Source organism: Tachypleus tridentatus, chromosome 6 (assembly GCF_004210375.1).
Source record: "Tachypleus tridentatus isolate NWPU-2018 chromosome 6, ASM421037v1, whole genome shotgun sequence".
Lineage (NCBI taxonomy): Eukaryota > Metazoa > Arthropoda > Merostomata > Xiphosura > Limulidae > Tachypleus > Tachypleus tridentatus.
In genome coordinates this window covers 24,813,484-24,832,626 of record NC_134830.1, presented here as the reverse complement: position 1 = coordinate 24,832,626, position 19,143 = coordinate 24,813,484, and the positions used below count along the sequence as shown (strand labels likewise).

The window sequence follows — 19,143 nt, the reverse complement described above, 5'->3', positions numbered from 1 at the left end:
ATCATCGAACCAAATTAAGGCCCTTATGGATGCAGAATGCAGCTCAAGAACAATAATATGGCATCTATGAGAGAAAAGCTTTAAAAACTGTAAACATCTTCAAATGCCATGAAACGGCTCAGTTAAACTTTGTTGAGAAGCACCAAACATAGAACATAGAAAAGTGGATGAAGGTTTTCTTCTCTGATGAGAAAAAATTTAACTTGGATAGACCAGATGGCTTCTAACGTTATTGGCACGATATGGATATCTCACTGAAGACATTTTATGCACAACAAAGTGGAGGAGGTTCCATCATGATCTGGGGTGCTTTCTTCTTCCATGGAACAATGGAGCTTCAGGTTATACAGGGGCATTAAACAGTAGTTAGCTATGTTAGCACATTGGAGAGAGCATCCTTATTGACTGAAGGCCCTCGCTTGTGTGGAAATGACTGGATCTTTCAGTAGGACAATGCTGCAATCCAAAATGCCCACAGGACAAAGGACTTTTTCATGGTGAATAACGTGAATTTTTTGGACTATCCGGCATGCTTGCCCGAACTGAACCCCACTGAAAATGTTTGGGGGTGGATGGCAAGGGAAGTGTGTAGAAATGGATGTCAATTCCAAACAGTGTATGATCTGATCTTCGTGAAACCATCTTAACCACTTAGAATAACATTCCAGCTAGCCTTCTGCAAACGTTTATATCAACTATGCCAAAGCAAATGTTTGAAATTATTTGCATTGATGGTCATGCAACTCACTACTGAGACCTCTTGTTGGGTGTTTCTTACCCTGTTTAGGACTTCCTTTTGGTGTGGCCTTAAACTTTTGACCAGCTAGTATTTAGGCAAATTTTATAGTGTTCACATTTTCCCCATTAAATGCTAAAAAAGTTTTTTATTTTTATTTTTCCTTTTCTTATTTTCACCTTTCGAAGCTCTACTCAAATAAGTGGTTGAGTCTAACAATGCAAAATGCATATTTTTTCTTTATGTTCATTGGCCTTAAGATTTTGGCCAGAAGTGTATCTACATAGTCTAGTAGTGTTGTACTTTTCTATCATGTCATAAGAGCTAAAGAGAATTGAATTAGTTGATAAATTTCTAAATGTGGTTGAGCTATGGATGAAAACATTATATGTGAATGTTACAATAAATAAACATGTTTTTTATGTTACTTCAATATCCAAGTGCATTCATTATTCTTTATGTAATTTTCCTTTTGTTTGTGAATTGTGAGTCTAACCCATGACTGTTTAAATATTCTGAAATAAAATAAAATAATATATAATAGGTGAAAACCTGCAATGAATGATAAAACCATATTACTGTTTGTAATTATGTATAATTTGTGTTCCTAGTTGGTTATAAAATGAAGAGGTCAATTTTTCATGTTAGAAAGTTCTTAAATAGATAAATCAGAGCTTAAACACATTATTTTACAAAGAAAAATTAAGAATGAGAATTTGAAACTTAGATGATATGAAAATCTGAATTATAAATTATGTTTTTGTGCCAAATTTATGTAATGTTCACTGTAAAAGATCATGACATGCACCAAAGAGTTACATATGAATGCAAAGGGTTAATTATAAATCTATTAAGTGCACCTTTATGAGATATCAAATACTTACCCTGAAGACCTCTAGTTGTTAAATGAATGTCAATTGGATGGCACCAATAAGCAGTATTTTCATTATAAGGAATATCCACTTGAGTCTGCCCTTCTCTAGCACCTTCTAATACCTGCCACCCTCCACCTAGAGGAAAATAAATAATTAGTTTACTATTACGTGATTCCCATAAACATTACACTGTTAGAGTACATTTACCATTATAATAATAGTACATATCAAAATAAATTTAAAACAGTTTCTTGAAAATCATCAATGCATTACAGTTCTGTTAACATTATAACAAATATCCTAAATTTCTATAAATTTACTTTTCAAGCAGTAAAACCCAAATTAAATTTACTAGTGATGTAATGTACTTGCATGTATACATGTCATGTGAGCCTTACACTTCTTGATATGGACACACACCTAATATTATAATCTTTACAGCTACCCATCTATCATTTGTAATAACATGACTCTTTAAAAATAATATTCATTATTAAAGAGGTCAACATTTGCAAGAAATAACAATGTTTCCACCATGCAATCAGGTCATTCCATGTCAAATCATCCAGGGGGCTGCAGGTGACCTCCATAGAATGCCTTGAAAAAATTCACATGTGCTCATCTACCCATATAATGAAAAATTGCCAAAGATTAGATCAATATCTCTAATAGTTTCTGATTTACAGCCCTGTAAAATTTAGTTAATTTTTTTTTTGTTATTTTTGGCGAATTCATTTTTGGACAACTTTGGCTGCTTAAAGCTGCAAGAGTAATGGTGGTAGAAGGCTGAAATTTGCTACACTGACTGAATTAATCTCATAGAATTCAAAAATGGTCTCAAACCAAGTTTATCTCTCTTAGGATTTGCATAGTGAGGTTGTAAAATCACCTGAAAACCCAAAATTGTAAAAAACATTGGTTTATTTAATAAGCCATAGCCCTAAGATGTAATATGAAACAAAGCTGAATTTTTTTTCCAAATATCCTATAACATATTGGTTGATAAATCAGCAATTGTTGTAATTAAAAAGTCTGTTAGATCTCCTGTAAAAATATTAAGCTGCTTGCAACTTTTTACGATTTAGCTAAAAATAGCCCTACTTCAGGCCACAGTTTGACCATGTCACCAGTTATTCAGCCTTTTCAGATTTTTACCATATATTCTTACATCTCTGAATATGATCTACAAAAAAACCAAGGTGTTCAAACTACTTTTTGAGTTATAATTTTTTAAAGTATCCTCTGACCATATGTTTTTTACTTGAAAAAAACTTTTATTTACTGTGTGCAAATATATCCATACAATTTATGAATCTCATTGAAATATTCGAATCAGCCTTTACCATATATTCTTACATCTCTGAACATGATCTCAAGATATCAGTGTTGTTAGCATGTGTGTTCTGTCAGATTGTCTGAAACATGACACAGTAGCTGTTCATGCTTTCATTATCACAGTACTAAGCCATGTTAAACAGAAACATCCAAACACAGAAAAGATAATTTATTTCAACGATGGTGCAGCTTCACAATTCAAGAATTTTAAAAATTTTACAAATCCTTGCTACCATTTTGAAGATCATCAGTTATCCACTGAATGGCATTTTTTTGCCACCAGTCATGGGAAAAGTCCATGCGATGGAGTTGGGGGTACAGTGAAGAGGCTGGTGGCTCGTGCAAGCCTTCAATTGCCTATAAATAATCAAATTATAAGTGTCTCTGATATGTACCATTGGGCAAAGGATCACATTCAGGGCATTCAGTTCTTTCTTGTCAATCAGGAATCAGTGCTGCAGAATTGTGTAAAGTTTGATCTACTTGAGTGCTATGAAAAATGCAAAACTGAGGGGGTGACCTGGAAAATTTTCCAAAATCTGGATGATTTGACATGGAATGACCCAATCACAACTCATTTGGTGCCAAAAAAAATCATAAAAAACACAGAAAAACCATGTAAATTACAACTTGGATCCTCCAAGAAGGTATCTTTGTACCAAATCCCACATGTGTATGAATGGTTCACAGAAAACTACAAATTGTACTTTCTTTACTCAAAAATTCAGTAAAAGACAAAAATTCCAAAATTGGATCTCTGGGAACTCTGTTAGTATCTTTATATTAAATTTTATGTAAGCTGGTCAGAATAAGACTAAGTGGCTTTTTTTTTGTGGCTTTTATAAATTCATTATTTTTATAAAATCCTTTAGCTCATATAACAAAATTTTTAATGGCACATTAAATAAATATTTTAAAGGATGGACTACAATAACATGAATTACAGACTCATTACATTGCTTTTAATCACAGTATCCAATTTCATGATATTACATAACTGGTAATAACTGTTTTTGTGATAAAAATATCATTTACCTCACAACCAAAAATATTTTTTGGCAAGAGATAAAACTGATACACTTTATAAGTGTGCTTATGTCCTAGTATAAGTGAAACATAGTGTAGAATTTATAATAGCACAGAAACTATACCATATATAGATAGAGCTGGGTGAATTAATGAATTACTTATGAGTAGTTATTACAAATTTTATTTTAAGTTCTATTGACGTAGTACCACATATAGCTTAATTTTTTGATAGGTGACATTTTGAGCTACTGCACTTCTTCAGATCCATATGTGAACTATTACAGATTTGAAAGAGACATTGTGAATCATACAAAACATTATAATATTTTAACAATACTATACAGGTCTGTGATCTTGTACAATTGTAATAAAAAAGATAACAACATTGCAACATTATAAAAGTCTTTTAAAACTATATAAAAGTAGGATATAATAGATAGAACTAAAAATAATGTGATAAATTACACTACGTAACACAAATTTTGTTCCTGGATAGCATGTGTTATTTCTTAATTGCTTATGTTGTAGAAGTACAGAAAATGGCCATTTTCTGTGTAAAAACGGACAAATTTGCACATTTTCATTTACATAAGGTCTGAATAAAACAACATATGAGTCAAGATTTACATGTATTTGTACTAAAGTTATACAAAAATGAACAAAAATGTTTAGAAGTGAGTAGTTTCTAAATATTTGCAATTGTAATGTAAATAACTTTCACATATCAGCCCCCAATTATTGTCTCCCATTATGTTTTCGTTATATGCTCCCAGGTCACAAAAGTAAAGTTTGAAGAGAAAAATAGCTCTTTTCCATTTACTTTAGGCATAAGCAATTGGGAAATAACACTTTCTGCCCAGGAACAAGAAAAAGTAAAAATTTTGTTACATAGTGTTACCTGATCATATGAACATACAACACTGATAAAAGTTTTAATTTAAGAACATAAAAGCAATAATTTAAACTCCATACCTTCCTACTAAAATCTATTTCTATTAGGAATAATGGTGAAAAGGATACTTTTATTCAAAGTGTTTTAAACAGTTATAAGGTATGCAGTCATACCAACTGTATTTTTAGTTATTTTAGAGTTTAAGAATATATAAAATATCTAACATTTAAATAGAATGTAACAAGCCATGTTTTATGAGATGCAAGTGTCATAAACAATATTAATTTGATACAAATGAACCAATAAAGTCTAGAGGCATTGTTCAAGTGTCTAAAAAAAACAACAACAGCACTAACCTACCATAGCAATTTTTAATTGTTTTATTAGCTTAGAAATCACTTACTGTTTGAGGCATTAACTGTATTACTGTAGACTCAAAATATTCTGATATCAGCAAAACGTAATTGAGCTACTATAGAAATTAATATTGAATGAAAACTATTTTTTTAGATGATATATGGTAGTGTAAGAATGTGTACCTGCTTTATTGTTAGTTTCTGAAAGAACCATAATAACATAAGACTGAAGTATTTCCTTATAAAATTAAGAACTAACTTATAGAATAAAGCGGTTTAATTAAATTTTGAATATAACTGTCTTAAAAGGTTTTAACATGCATAGAAAAGGGACAACTGTATGGAAATAATTAAAAAATACAATAATTAATTTCTGAAGAATTTGGTGGTGTGTCTTCCTGAACTCCTCCCCTAGATCCATGCCTGCTTAAACAACATTAGAGAACACTGTTATTAACTTTTGAGAAAACAGAGACGATCTGCAACCCCGTATCCCTTTTGAAACTCCCATTCCTACTTACATAACATTAAAAAAATGATGGGATGGGATACAGACTCTCTAGATCTCTCCACTAAATCCACGCCTGTTAATATAACATTAAGGAACACAGTTACCCAATCAAAATACAAGGTGGTATGTCATAGAGAAAACAATCTATAGGACACACTGTGTCTTATTCAAAGGAATGATAATTTAGCAATTCCCTACGTTCTGTAGCTTGGAAGGTCCTAATCCAAATTATCATGTATTTTTAATGGATGTGCTACTACTGGACCCCTACTTCACATACCAAATTTCAACATAATTCATAAATAAATACAATATATATTCAAAAATTTTTAATATTAATGGAATTTCTAACTTTTTAAAATCTTTTTTTTCACAACAAAGGAATGGTAAGTAATTTGACAAATAACAAACATACTTAACTTTTATGAATCTTCATTCAAATTTAGTATGCTGATAAATCTTTAGAACCTAAAATTAGGTGTCAATTTGTCTAAATATAAGCCAGATTTGCAAAATTATTCAGCAAAAACCCCTCAGCTTAGACCAAAATTTTTGCTGAAGCCTACTCATAAAGAAATGAGCTATTGGTTTGATATTTTTGCGACAGCTTCACCTAACAGTGAAAGTAGATAGCTTTTTTAGTTTTCTGTCGCTTGAATTAAAGATGGCTGATTTATATCTGCAAAACTATAGGAAAAGTGCAAACAGATATGTAATATTGGTTAGATCAAGCAAACTAAATTAGCAGTTTCTAGCTCAACATTTCAAAAGAATTGTATGAGTGGATGGTTATTAATTGTTATTAATTGCTGACTTTTAAGTACAAATTTACTAATTTTTTTAAATTCTCCTAATTAAAGAACATTTAGTGTCATGTGATATTAGCTTAAGCAGTTAGTGAAAATAATGATGCTTGATCATACAGCTGTATCAAGTGCAGGCAGCTGATGAAACTGTTAAATTTAGTTTCCATATGGTTACTATAAAGGAAATTATTAACACTGTATGAGAGGAAGGACTATTACCATATATTTTAAAGAATCTGGATGGTTCTGTAAAGTATAGGTCGTTCTGATTAACAGGGTTGCAAACCTAAAGTTAATGTTAGTTAATACTGAGTGTTGCTTTCTAACTTGTTGTGGTTCGTTAGTGTGTATTGCCAAAAAGTCATGATATTTAATTAAAATCACTTTAGGTGTAAAACCAAAAAGATTCTTCCCATTGGTAAATTGGTGAAGTCTGAGTCAGACTGAGATGGAAGTTGAAAAACATACCCAGATGAATCAAATATAGGGTAGATGTGCTAAACATCTTGGGGGGTTTGAGAAGCTAGCCCAGCCAAGCAGCTGTCCACAAAATAATAGAGATGTAAAAGAAGGAGACTCATGAGAAGGGTTGAGGATAAGTCAGTTGTGTAGTAATGGCATCTCATTTTAATCCATGAATAAAACGAGTAACAAGAGTGACATAGCAGGAGAAGAAATACCTGAAGCTCTTTAGAAAACCTCTCTGAGACACAGTGAAGTGTCTCAGAAATAAGATAAAGTGATGAAAGGTAACACTGGGGGATGAAAATATATTGACAAATATGGGATAACTGAGCACTATAAAGAGATATAGAAGCTAAGAAAACCACCCTGAAGAACATAGAAATTCCAAAGACTGATAATCAAAGAATGGAAATGAAAACTGTTTGTAAGCCAAGACAAAGGAGACAAGTAGATGATGATAAAGATTCATGGTAGTTCAGGTGTACAGTTGTTTGAAAAACAAGCCTACATGAACCCCAATGTCTCAAGAAGAAGGGGAGACAAAGTAGTCTTGAGTTTGGATTTTGTATAGTAAACTGTGAGAGGAAGAGAAAGAAAATACCCATGAAATCATGTCAAGGAATTGGCTAGAAGAGTGAGGGTCTTCCCTCTTGAATATAGCTATGCCTAGAAAACACTTTGATGGAGAAAAATTCTGATCAGAATCATAATCATCCTAGTCATGTTCAAATTTGGAACAAGAGATGTTAGCTCAATGGATGGAAGCAGGAGGCCAAGAGTGCATGAATGAATCCACAACATGTTGAACAACAGCTGTTACATCCTCCACAGAAAATAAACAACTAGTTCCCACAGGTTATATGTTAGGAATACAATCATAATTATGGGATGAAGCAGAAGGTACTGTCACTTTACTGGCATACATGTAACATCTGCTATCATATATACATCGGGGAAACAAGAAAAAACCAACACACATATAAAAAAATGTTGTATAAAAGATAATAAAGAATGAATGGACACGTCTGATAAAAACTGTTTTATTTTGTGCAATGTTTCTAGTAGACACTCTTTATCAAGCAATAAAGACATTTTTTACTCTCATTATAAAAATATGAATGAAGTGTAGTTGCAGATCTTGTTTTACATTATTATAGACAACCAATATCTGACATGAATAAACCATTTTCAGTGCAACTCCTCACCAAAACCTTCAAATACACTTACAGACAACTTAAAGCAGCTCTTCTCTTTGAACAACTATGTCCATCTAAGAACAAGGACAAGGCTTGTTCCTATAATTATAAATATTTTTTCAACTTAGCTTTTGTTATTTCAGTCTGTAATTTAGAACTTCTATCAATACAGATAACAGTTTATTACTTCAACAACTGAACTCTTTCAGTAATAATCTTTACTACTTAACATGTCAATTGCATACTCTTGAAATGCATGCTATAGATTCAATGACAATTTACCATTTCAACCAAATGGAGCTTTGAACTATTAGATAAGATTTGTGTTTTAGTGGAATGTTCTGAAAAAGCTGTAAAACAAAACTATAAATGTTCAATTGAAGTAACAAATTCTGTGTTATTATGTCATTCACTACTAAGTTTCAAAAATGAAAAAGTCTACACAGTATTGTTGCAACAGACCAGTGACAGGAGGATAAATAATTGGTTTCTGAGCCTTAAACGATACAGTTGCATTGCCTTTATAATATATGTTCATGTATATGATTTACAAATTAAAAAATAGCTTAATCTAAATTGTTGCACTTCAAATATGACAATGTGGTTTCCTCTGGGTTTTCACATATTTTGCTATTTGTTAAAAAGTTTTGAGAAAAAATCTGAAGACAATTTTGTATTTTAATTTAATCTATATTTTAACAGTTTTATAATTGTATATTAGAATTTATATCTTGTCATTTTCTAAAATTTATTCAGTATAATTCATAAAGGAAAGAGTTATATTTTCATTACAACACAGTTGCAAACAGTTTTGCCTGTAAACAGAACAGCCCACCTGTCAGTTTTTACAGAATGTTTTTGCCCATCCCAAAAAATAACTTCAATTTACCTAAGAACCAATTGCTCTTTAAGGATATATTATCCACTTTCTGATTTTTCAAATATTTCCTTCAGTTTAATTTACAGGCTAATGTTGAAATCTTATTATGATGTCATGTTAAATGGTTTTATTGTTTACTAATAAAACACAGCTTACAAAATAGTTACAATGAAAGTTTACATATAATTGGATAGAACAAGAACTACACCTTTCAATTTCATTCATTTGTGAAATGTAAAAGTATTTGAATTATATCTGTTGAAAACTAAAGAAATTTTCTTCAGATAGAAAACACAAGATAACTTGATATACTTTAGAAATGGGTTGAATGAATAACAAAAAAAACTTTATTATATAGTAATATAGTAATAAAGGTACAATGTCTGGAGAAGGTTCTGTTATCATCAGGAACAGGTAGCTTTCACAGAAATAAAAATGTATACAGTATGAAACAAGTAAGTCATACAACTGGAGATTGCTCAATGATTAAGAAAGGTATCTTGTTGATGTATGGCTGTTTGTTTTAAACAATTTACATAAAGTGTTTAAATAGGATACATAAAAGTAATATTTAATGAATATTTGAGTTATTAGACTTTTTAATTATCTACTCATTAAAGAGTAAACAAAAATAATATTCTACAAGCCAACCCTAAGGATGTGGTGCAAAATTAATATACTACTCTTCAAACTAAAGATAAGGACAAGGCTATTCCAAGATGGAAATATACAGACAGGCAATGGAAGTGTCCATCTTGGTTATCTTCAAGAGTGAGGTAGAATTCCATGGTAAAATGTGGGAAGTGAACAAAGTGGTTGAGGCAGGACAAATTCATGACAGGCCACCAGTCCCTCATATTTTGGGAACAACAAACAGATGGGAGTAAAACCTCAGTGAAGGATGTGCAACAAGTTCAATAGCCTGTTGGGTGAAGAGGTCCTGTACTGCCTCTGATAGGTGCTAGCAAGTTATGGGATCCTGAGGAATATGGAAGGAAACAGGAAACTTGGACAAGATATGGAATTTTGAATCCCTTTGACAAAACCCAAAGAGTCCAGACATCTAAGATGGAAGGGCACCACAAGTGAGTAAAGGCCATAAACCAAGCATCCACCAGGTTGTCACTGGAACTGTTAGCTGTGTATCATGTGTCACTGAAAAAACTGCAAGCTGTGGCACCTCGAGAAGAAGGGATGGGAAAGTGGAATTGGTGCTATACTTGGCTCTGACTTAGATAAATGGGTAACCAAATGAAAAATGGTAGACTACTGCTGGACAGATACCTCCAAAGAATTCAAGGACTGTATGAAAGACTAAACATCTTAAAAACAGAGCCATGCAGAAATCCCAGAAATAAGGAGCAGGTAAATAGGTTCAAGGTAAAACAGCATTGTGACCCAAAAGGTCTTAACAACACATAAACCACATTTGTAAAGCCAGAGCTGAGGATGACAAACAAGCCTACATGGAGGTGAGAAGGGAGAGGATGTCTCCAGTAAATCCCTCAGGATTTCTGCAAACAGCCTTAGGCAAGAGATTGGATAATAGATAGGTATTGTAACAGGGTCACGAGAGTAAGATGGGGGCAGGGTAAAAGTGAAACTAACAGGAAATTATGGACACCCCACCCCTAGATAAAAGGCAAGGGCTAAGTGGTCTGAAGCTTGTGGGGAATGAAGCATACTAACATCATTGCCCAGTTAAGAGACAAACTGGTCAGCATGAACAGAAAAGTCTGGAAATAGAAGAAATACCAAACAAGGCTGAGAAGTATGGCCTTGTCACAAAACAACACATGCTTCATAAGATATAGGAGCAAGGAATAAAACATCACATACCTGAAAAATAAACTCTGAAAAAAATGACAGTCAAACAAATTCTCAGTAAAAGTAAGGGATGACACAGTAAAATCAAAAGAAGGAAACAGGATATCAAAGTATTCATCAACCTGATGAAGATGAGGAGCAATGTATGAAAATAAAGGTTGACTTATATAATGTTCAATCTCCTAGCAAATAAGTGTAGACAGATGTCACTCTAGGTTGTCAGCACCTGAAGCATGTGGGATAGCAGCTGTCAATGGTGTTGCACCTGAAGTAGCGACATTAACTTTGCAATTCATGCTGAATTAGTCAACAAAATTGTTTGAAAAAAAGAAATGCAATCATAGAAAGGGTAAGTAAATTTAGATAGTGTCAAAAAACTGCACATATAAAATCAAACCACATTGAGAAAATATGATCTTATGCACCCCATGTACTATGCTTCTATTAGTGGACAGGTGATGCATGATTCCAACAGGGCAATGCAGAAAGCTTGTGGCATGATTAATAAAAAAACTTAGCATATAAAGGACATCAATAAAAGATAACAGCTAATCTTGTCACAAGATTCTGCTAACAGAATAAATATTTTCTAAATTCAAATTGGAAAGCATTCATCATAAAATTGTAATTATTTGTATACTACTGTTTACTATTTACATGATTATATTTGAGCTATTATATTTCTAACATTTGTAAGCATTATTTATAATAATCACATTCATAGTTTGGATTAAAACAACAAACAGAGATATACATATTTTCTAAATTATATAATATACTAAACCTAATTTTAATCACAAACATGTATTGAATCATTTTGCAGGCTTTATTATGTTAAATATAACGAACTACAATCAAATCTTTGAGGACTCTGTAACAATTCAAATCTTACATCTATAATGTCACACAAATAAATTATGTTGAATAATGGTACAAATGTAAAAGATTATTTACCAATTTTACCAAACTAAGTTATTTTAAAATATTTTACCTGAGAAATATATTCTTGGTTTCTAAATTTAAAATAATAGCACATACACAATGTTAAGTGTTTCAAGAGGTCAAGCAAACAGAAGTTCAAGGCTATCATTCCATTATGTCAGATTTTTATGTGTGTGTAGGTAGAGATTCTTTGCAGTAGGTTTCTGTAACTTGTTAGCAATATATTTGAACAATAAATGGACAGCATTCAGTTCACTAAGTTTTAAAATAATATATTCAAAATAAGTCAAACATATGTACAAAAATTATTTACACTATAGAATATTACAGCTGTATTCAGAGTTTTTATAATTTTCTCCTTTTCATCAAAGACTACACAGGCAAGTTTGATTACTTCAAAACATTCATTAACAATAGAAATTATTCTTCTTTCTCCCTGTTGTTACAATATCATTGTGAAGCTCACTTTAGATATCACTACAGCTAAACTAACAATTATGCTGTCTAACTTCGCTTTCACTAACTTTTTCTAAATTCATTAAATTCCCCTTGCACTTTATATCTGCACATTTTTATAACACACAACAGAAAAAATGTAGTGATATCCAGCCCTCTAGAGACAACAATATTCACGTAATTAGAAAAAGTCTGAAGCTTTGCATAAGATTATGTCAGGTGTATTACAAAAGCCTGATACAATATTTAAACTGCATGTACAACGTACAACTCACACAGAGCTGAGTAACAAAACTTGTCATACCATTGTTTTCAAAGTAATCAACCTTTATCACTTTTGTTATGAAAGTCAAACGATCATTAAATACTAAACCATCAAATAAACCAAATCTTAAAGTAAACAGTCTTACATATCCAACACACAAAATAGGTCACTGGTTAAGCTTCATTTCAATAATATGTTCAGTCTTGGGCTCCTTACTTCAAGGATGTATAAATGTTAAAAAATGATTAAAGGAAAGACTACTGGAATGAAATGTTTGTCATACCACGTTATGATTTCTGAAATTGTTAATTTTCTCTTAAAGAAAAATAAAAGGTGAACAAGGTTGTTGTGAGAATTTATTAAAGATGAGAATGGCACAACAAGAGGACACAAATATAATATTTTACAAAGTAGGAGCCTTCTTCAATAGAGACTGTTACACTTTCCTAGCAGGGTGTTTGACCTAGAGAATAGATAGCTCTTGGATGTGGTTGATATACTAAATTTAACAAAGTATAAAGAAAAACTTAATAAATAATTAAATGATCAGGTTTTTCTACTTAAATTGGATAGCCTTCATGGACCAACAGACCTCTTGTTGTCCCATAAATGTCACATATCAAATGAAATTATTATAAGCACTTTCTGCAAATAATCAACACATTTCCTTTCATAATGTATACCAACACTCATGCATCCAAGACTGTTATCATGCTCACAGGTTTTAGTTTAGAAATCTAACACTTTGGTCAAATTAGAAGCTTTCTATAATGCACAGTATTAGGTTGAGTGACTCAAATTCAGCATCACACTGATCCTGGAAATGTATCAGATTGTATCATCTTACTTCACACTGATCCAGGAAATGTATCAGATTGTACCATCTTACTTCACACTGATACAGGAAATGTATCAGATTGTACCATCTTACTTCACACTGATCCAGGAAATGTATCAGATTGTACCATCTTACTTCACACTGATACAGGAAATGTATCAGATTGTACCATCTTACTTCACACTGATACAGGAAATGTATCAGATTGTACCATCTTACTTCACACTGATCCAGGAAATGTATCAGATTGTACCATCTTACTTCACACTGATCCAGGAAATGTATCAGATTGTACCATCTTACTTCACACTGATACAGGAAATGTATCAGATTGTACCATCTTTCTTCACACTGATACAGGAAATGTATCAGATTGTACCATCTTACTTCACACTGATACAGGAAATGTATCAGCTTGTACCATCTTACTTCACACTGATACAGGAAATGTATCAGATTGTACCATCTTACTTCACATTGATCCAGGAAATGTATCAGATTAAACCATCTTGCTTCACTGAATAAGATATTTTTGTTTGTTTTGAATTTTGCATAAAGCTCCACAAGAGCTACCTGTGCTAGCTGTCCAAATTTAGCAAAGTAAAACTAGAAGAAGGACAGGTAGTAATCTCCACCCACTGCTAATTCTTTTGCCAATGAATAATGGAATTGGCCATCACATTATAATGCCCCACAACTGAAAGGCCAAGTATGTTTGGTGTGACAGGGATTTGAACCCGTAACCATCAGATTATGAGTCGAGCACCCTAACCACCTGGCCATGCTGGGACTACATATTTTGGAGGAAATCATGCCCCTATTCCCACATAGGAACACTTTACTGGTCACCAAGAGTTTACTTTTGTCAAACATCACACTCAAATAAGTTCATAATTTTTTCATTCACATTTTTAATGATGCACAGAATAACAAAAAGCTTAATACTATATGTATAGCTTAATAAAAATTAGAAAATAGATTAATTATCACTTTACTTAAAATCATATATCATCATGTTTTTACAATATGCAATATTGTGAGTTTACCAGAAATGAAATCTACTCTCCAAGTAGGCATTTTGTAATGAAATATATAACAATTTGCATATAAAAAAATAATTTTTGAGAGCACTTTATAGTTAAGGCTATAAATTAATTATTATATTATTGTACATATGCAACAGTAAGTTTAAAATTAAAAACAGACTGTAACTGTACATTAACATTAGAGTTTTGTTTAACATAGAGTTGTACAAGTTAGTTTCTCTTACAATTTAAAAAATAATAACAGTTAATTACTTTTATTATGCCTAAAAGACTTTGATACAAGTTTTACCTATGGATAAATGTGAAGCTTCTCAGGAATTACACTTGGAAAATATTGGTATTAGTATTTCCAGTAAACATTATTTTCGCTTTTAAAAGCAAGAAATAATAAACTTTTTGCCTGTATCTCTTCGTTTTATTAAACACACATTTTTTATAGATGCAGTTTCAGGAAAAAAGGTTCCAACATCTTGAGATAAAAATTACATGAAAAATATATTTTAATGTATTCTGTGTATGAAAAAAACATTACAATGTAACAGTTTCAGTAACAGTTATAGGTTATATAAAACATGCCATATACAAGTATTTCATTTGGCCACAATTTTCCATACCTTTGATAACAACTATTTTCCTGTTTTTCTTAAAATGACCATTGTACACAAAGAACACTTAAGGTTTGTGAAGATACAGCTAAGTGCTCTACACTGATCAGCTAAAGTGGAAAACATTCCTTAGCATCCATTACAATTTTTATCATTTCTCAGATTTTCAAACAGAGCCAGATACAATTTATAAATTCCAAACTCAAAACCCAGTTTCTTCAAAACTGTTAAATAGCAAGAACTTAATTTACATTATTATTGTAAAAACTAAGCTTGCTCATATATAATGCAACAAAACATAGTTACACTTATACATTTTAACATATTAACTACACCGTATAATATCAGTGCTTAGGATTTTTTAACAACTTACCAAAATGCAGACTCCACTTGCAGAAAAGATTTTGATCTGGAAAACCACTAGCTCCAACAACCTGCCCTATTATATGTACTTCTGCCATCAACAGCTAAAGCAAAAATGTTACATTATTATTTACTATGATCAATAAAATATATTGACACATAAAAAGTAAACATACAAATTCAAAAGTCTTTAAAGAATCATTATTTAATTTATGTAGTGTATATTGGTGTATAAAAGAAATTTTAACACTAGAAAAAAAGATTATAACACCAAATTTAATTTGCTTTAATTGGACACTCAATGCTTTATTTCACAACTTTTTCTGGGACATTCCACTTCAACATAAACCATAATGTCAGTAGAAAGCTTCAAGTGGTTTAAATAATAAATTCTAACTGAATCTATAGCATTTCTAGAACATATTTTTGACATATTATGTGGTAAACCTGTAGAAATGTACACTATAATTTCAATTAAAATATGTTACTTAAACTATTTGAAATTTTATCCTATCAGTTATAGTTTACCTTTGTGGAATGCTTCTGAAAAACTATTAATCAGAATGTTGAATGTCCAATTACAAAAAACAAACAACTAATTTGTCTTTTATTTTTGTATTAAAATATCTTTCAAGAATTGTTTTAAGTTAAATTTATAAATTTATGTGTAACTATCCTAACCACCCATTACCAGATAATTCAGTGATAGATAAAACCACTTCTTGATTACAGTGGAGACTATATGCCATTTGGTTTTACAGAGCAAAACCATGCTACACTGGGCTATCTACTGTGTGTCCACCATATGAAATAAAACCATGTATTTTAGTTTTAGAAGTCCATAGACTCAACACTGTCCCACCTGAGACATTTACGTATAAATTGGGTAAAAACATAAAAGTAAACAAAAAAACCAGTTAAGAACAAGTAAGATCTTGTTGGTTCATTTAGACCAGTAGTTCCCAATCTTTTTCTCTTTGTGAACGTCTTGAATAACAAGTTTGTGCAGTGAACCCTTTTCTGTAGTAATAAATTTTGTTTTGAAGAACACTATACTTAAGAATTTGGTTCAAAAAAAGAGAGATACAGTCTTAAACCTGACTCACATCACATTAGTCCTTATCATTCAAATATTCATCATCAAAACTTCCCTTAAATTTACTACATCAAACCACATATAAAGGCAATTTATTCTGAAGACCATCCAACAAATGTGGTTTAACACAATTTTGGGGGCATAGAAACAAATTCAACACTCACAATTATGGCTTGACCTACACAACACCCAGTGTGAAAACTTTTGAGGCTGCATGGACTTATGAAGTTACGTAAGAAAAAAGAAAAAAAAATTATCCAAATTGTGAGGTGTAATAAAAAATGCAATTTGGGATAATATTCCACAATCATATATTAATGAACTGTTAGGAAGCGTAAATAAAAGGTGGTTTGATCATTATAAAGCAAATGACTTACAAATAAGATAATAGTGTATTCTACTAGTTATTCAGCTCTTTTGGTGGATTTTTTTGTATTTTCTGCAACAATGTTTTGCACTCATTTAACCAGTTCACCCCCTATTTGTCATTATTTGTTGTTTGTGGCTGTTGTATGCACATTCCTTGTGTTCAGTTTCCATAATTACTTATCTGGGTTTGGATTGATCTTATCATAATGTAAATTAAACTGATTTTTTGTTCATTTGCAAGTGAAATGTTCAACTACTCCAGTTGACCTTTGTTTTATTATTTGATTCTCACTTTGTACAAGTACTATAAACTTTTATCTGAAATTTCTTCTCAGTTTACATGGTTTCAGGAATAGTTTATGTTATTCTCTGCAGTTTCAAATTAATGATCTGGTTGGTACATAAATTTATTCTCAGTTTTATTGTAACATATGTTTTTCCTATGGTGTGATTATACAATAATAATAACCCATGCTATTTGTCATTTAACACTTACCTAAGATGATTTTGATGAACATATGCAAGACCCATTTATTAATCAAATTGATTAACCAACATAAATATATGTGTTATATAATGTATTGTCAGTTTATTTTATATATATAATATACTGTGTTGTCAGCTTATTTTACATATATAATATATATGTATGTGTCATATAATGTGTTGTCAGTTTATTTTATATATATATGTATTATATACTGTGTTGTCATATTATTGATACACATTCTGTATAGCAATATCATAATTAGGTAAGAAAGTCTGACTTCATTATATAATTAAAAGAAACATCTTTACAAAGTATTGCTATTAGTATTACAGCTACTATTATAAAAGCTGGTTAAAGTTTTTGGTAGTGGTCATTTGTCAACCATTAAATTGGTTAATATATATTTAAAATAATATGACAACACAGTAATTTAGATGATACTTCAGCTTGTGATCAAGAGACTATCTCCAATAATTAAATGTTCATATTTTATTGAGAAACATTTAAATTAAAGTTCATTCATACTGTGATCTGAACAAAGTGATGGTGATATAGTTTATATCTATATGTGTGTGTGTGTGTGAAAAGAACACTTTTAATTCTTATTGTTCATTTTAAGCAAACATGCCATATTCAATAATTCGTAAGCTATTCTATATTATATGTCTTCACTCCTCCAATAGACCACATGACGACAACAAAGATGTAATGCAACATTAAACAGAGATTACGTTGGCATGGCAACATTGCGTGATAGCATATGACATGGCCAAAGCGAGATCTCGTGTTTGTTAAAATTTGTTCATTGTCAAATAAATTTAGAATAACACCTATGTTTAAAACATTTTACCAAACTACCTAGAATTATTAGGTACAAGAACAAGAAGAAGTAAGCTTTTGATCAAACTAATACGAAAAACTAATGGATGAAAACACTCGTATTTAGTTGGTTACGTAAACAAGAGTGCAGAACGAGAAAAAAACGTTCCAAATTGTTAAACAATTAATATTTTTTATTCATGAAAAATCTTCATTACAACGTAACTTAAAATAAGCAAAAAACAATATATAAAACTAGAAATTAAGTTAAGAGAAAAATTATAAAGTTTTAATTAATAAGCAGTTTACCCAAACTCTAAACACCAATATCAACCAGAGTCCTCTCTCGACGTCATATGCCGTTAAGAAACTTGGAAGTTTCGTCAAAAATAAATAGTTTATGTGTTTGTACATATATGCGTTAAATATTTCTTTTATGTTTTTCGCCAGGGGTGAAATTGAAAAGAGGTTAGTCTCGGTTGAATAAAGAGTTTTTTTAATTATTAAAAACGTTGGTGATATTACAGAAAATAGCTTAAGTCAGAAATAATTTAAGTTTAAATTGAATCGATATTTTTACTCTCATGATGGCCCGGCATGGCCTAGCGCGTAAGGCGTGCGACTCGTAATCCGAGGGTCGCGGGTTCGCGCCCGCGTCGCGCTAAACATGCTCGCCCTCCCAGCCGTGGGGGTGTATAATGTGACGTTCAATCCCACTATTCGTTGGTAATAGAGTAGCCCAAGAGTTGGCGGTGGGTGGTGATGACTAGCTGCCTTCCCTCTAGTCTTACACTGCTAAATTAGGGACGGCTAGCACAGATAGCCCTCGAGTAGCTTTGTGCGAAATTTCCAAACAAACAAACTCTCATGATAAATTTTATACACTTAGCTCTATGTTAGGTGATTCCACACTGCTCTTTACTTTAGGCTTATTATACCAACACTC

General features: G+C 31.5%; 1 protein-coding gene across 2 annotated transcripts in view; it reads right to left on the bottom strand.

Moving 5' to 3' along the window:
* LOC143252111 (B9 domain-containing protein 2-like) overlaps window positions 1-18,636 on the bottom strand; it is a 39,318-nt gene extending 20,682 nt beyond the window's left edge. For both annotated transcript variants that reach the window (XM_076503776.1, XM_076503774.1), the window contains exons 1-3: window positions 18,507-18,636; window positions 15,434-15,527; window positions 1,621-1,746 (exon numbers count right to left, since the gene is read on the bottom strand). In XM_076503776.1, the coding sequence (XP_076359891.1) occupies window positions 1,621-1,746; window positions 15,434-15,527; window positions 18,507-18,611 (325 nt within the window). In that variant the 5' untranslated portion in view covers window positions 18,612-18,636. The remainder of the gene's footprint in view (window positions 1-1,620; window positions 1,747-15,433; window positions 15,528-18,506) is intronic.
* Window positions 18,637-19,143: the final 507 nt, after the last annotated feature.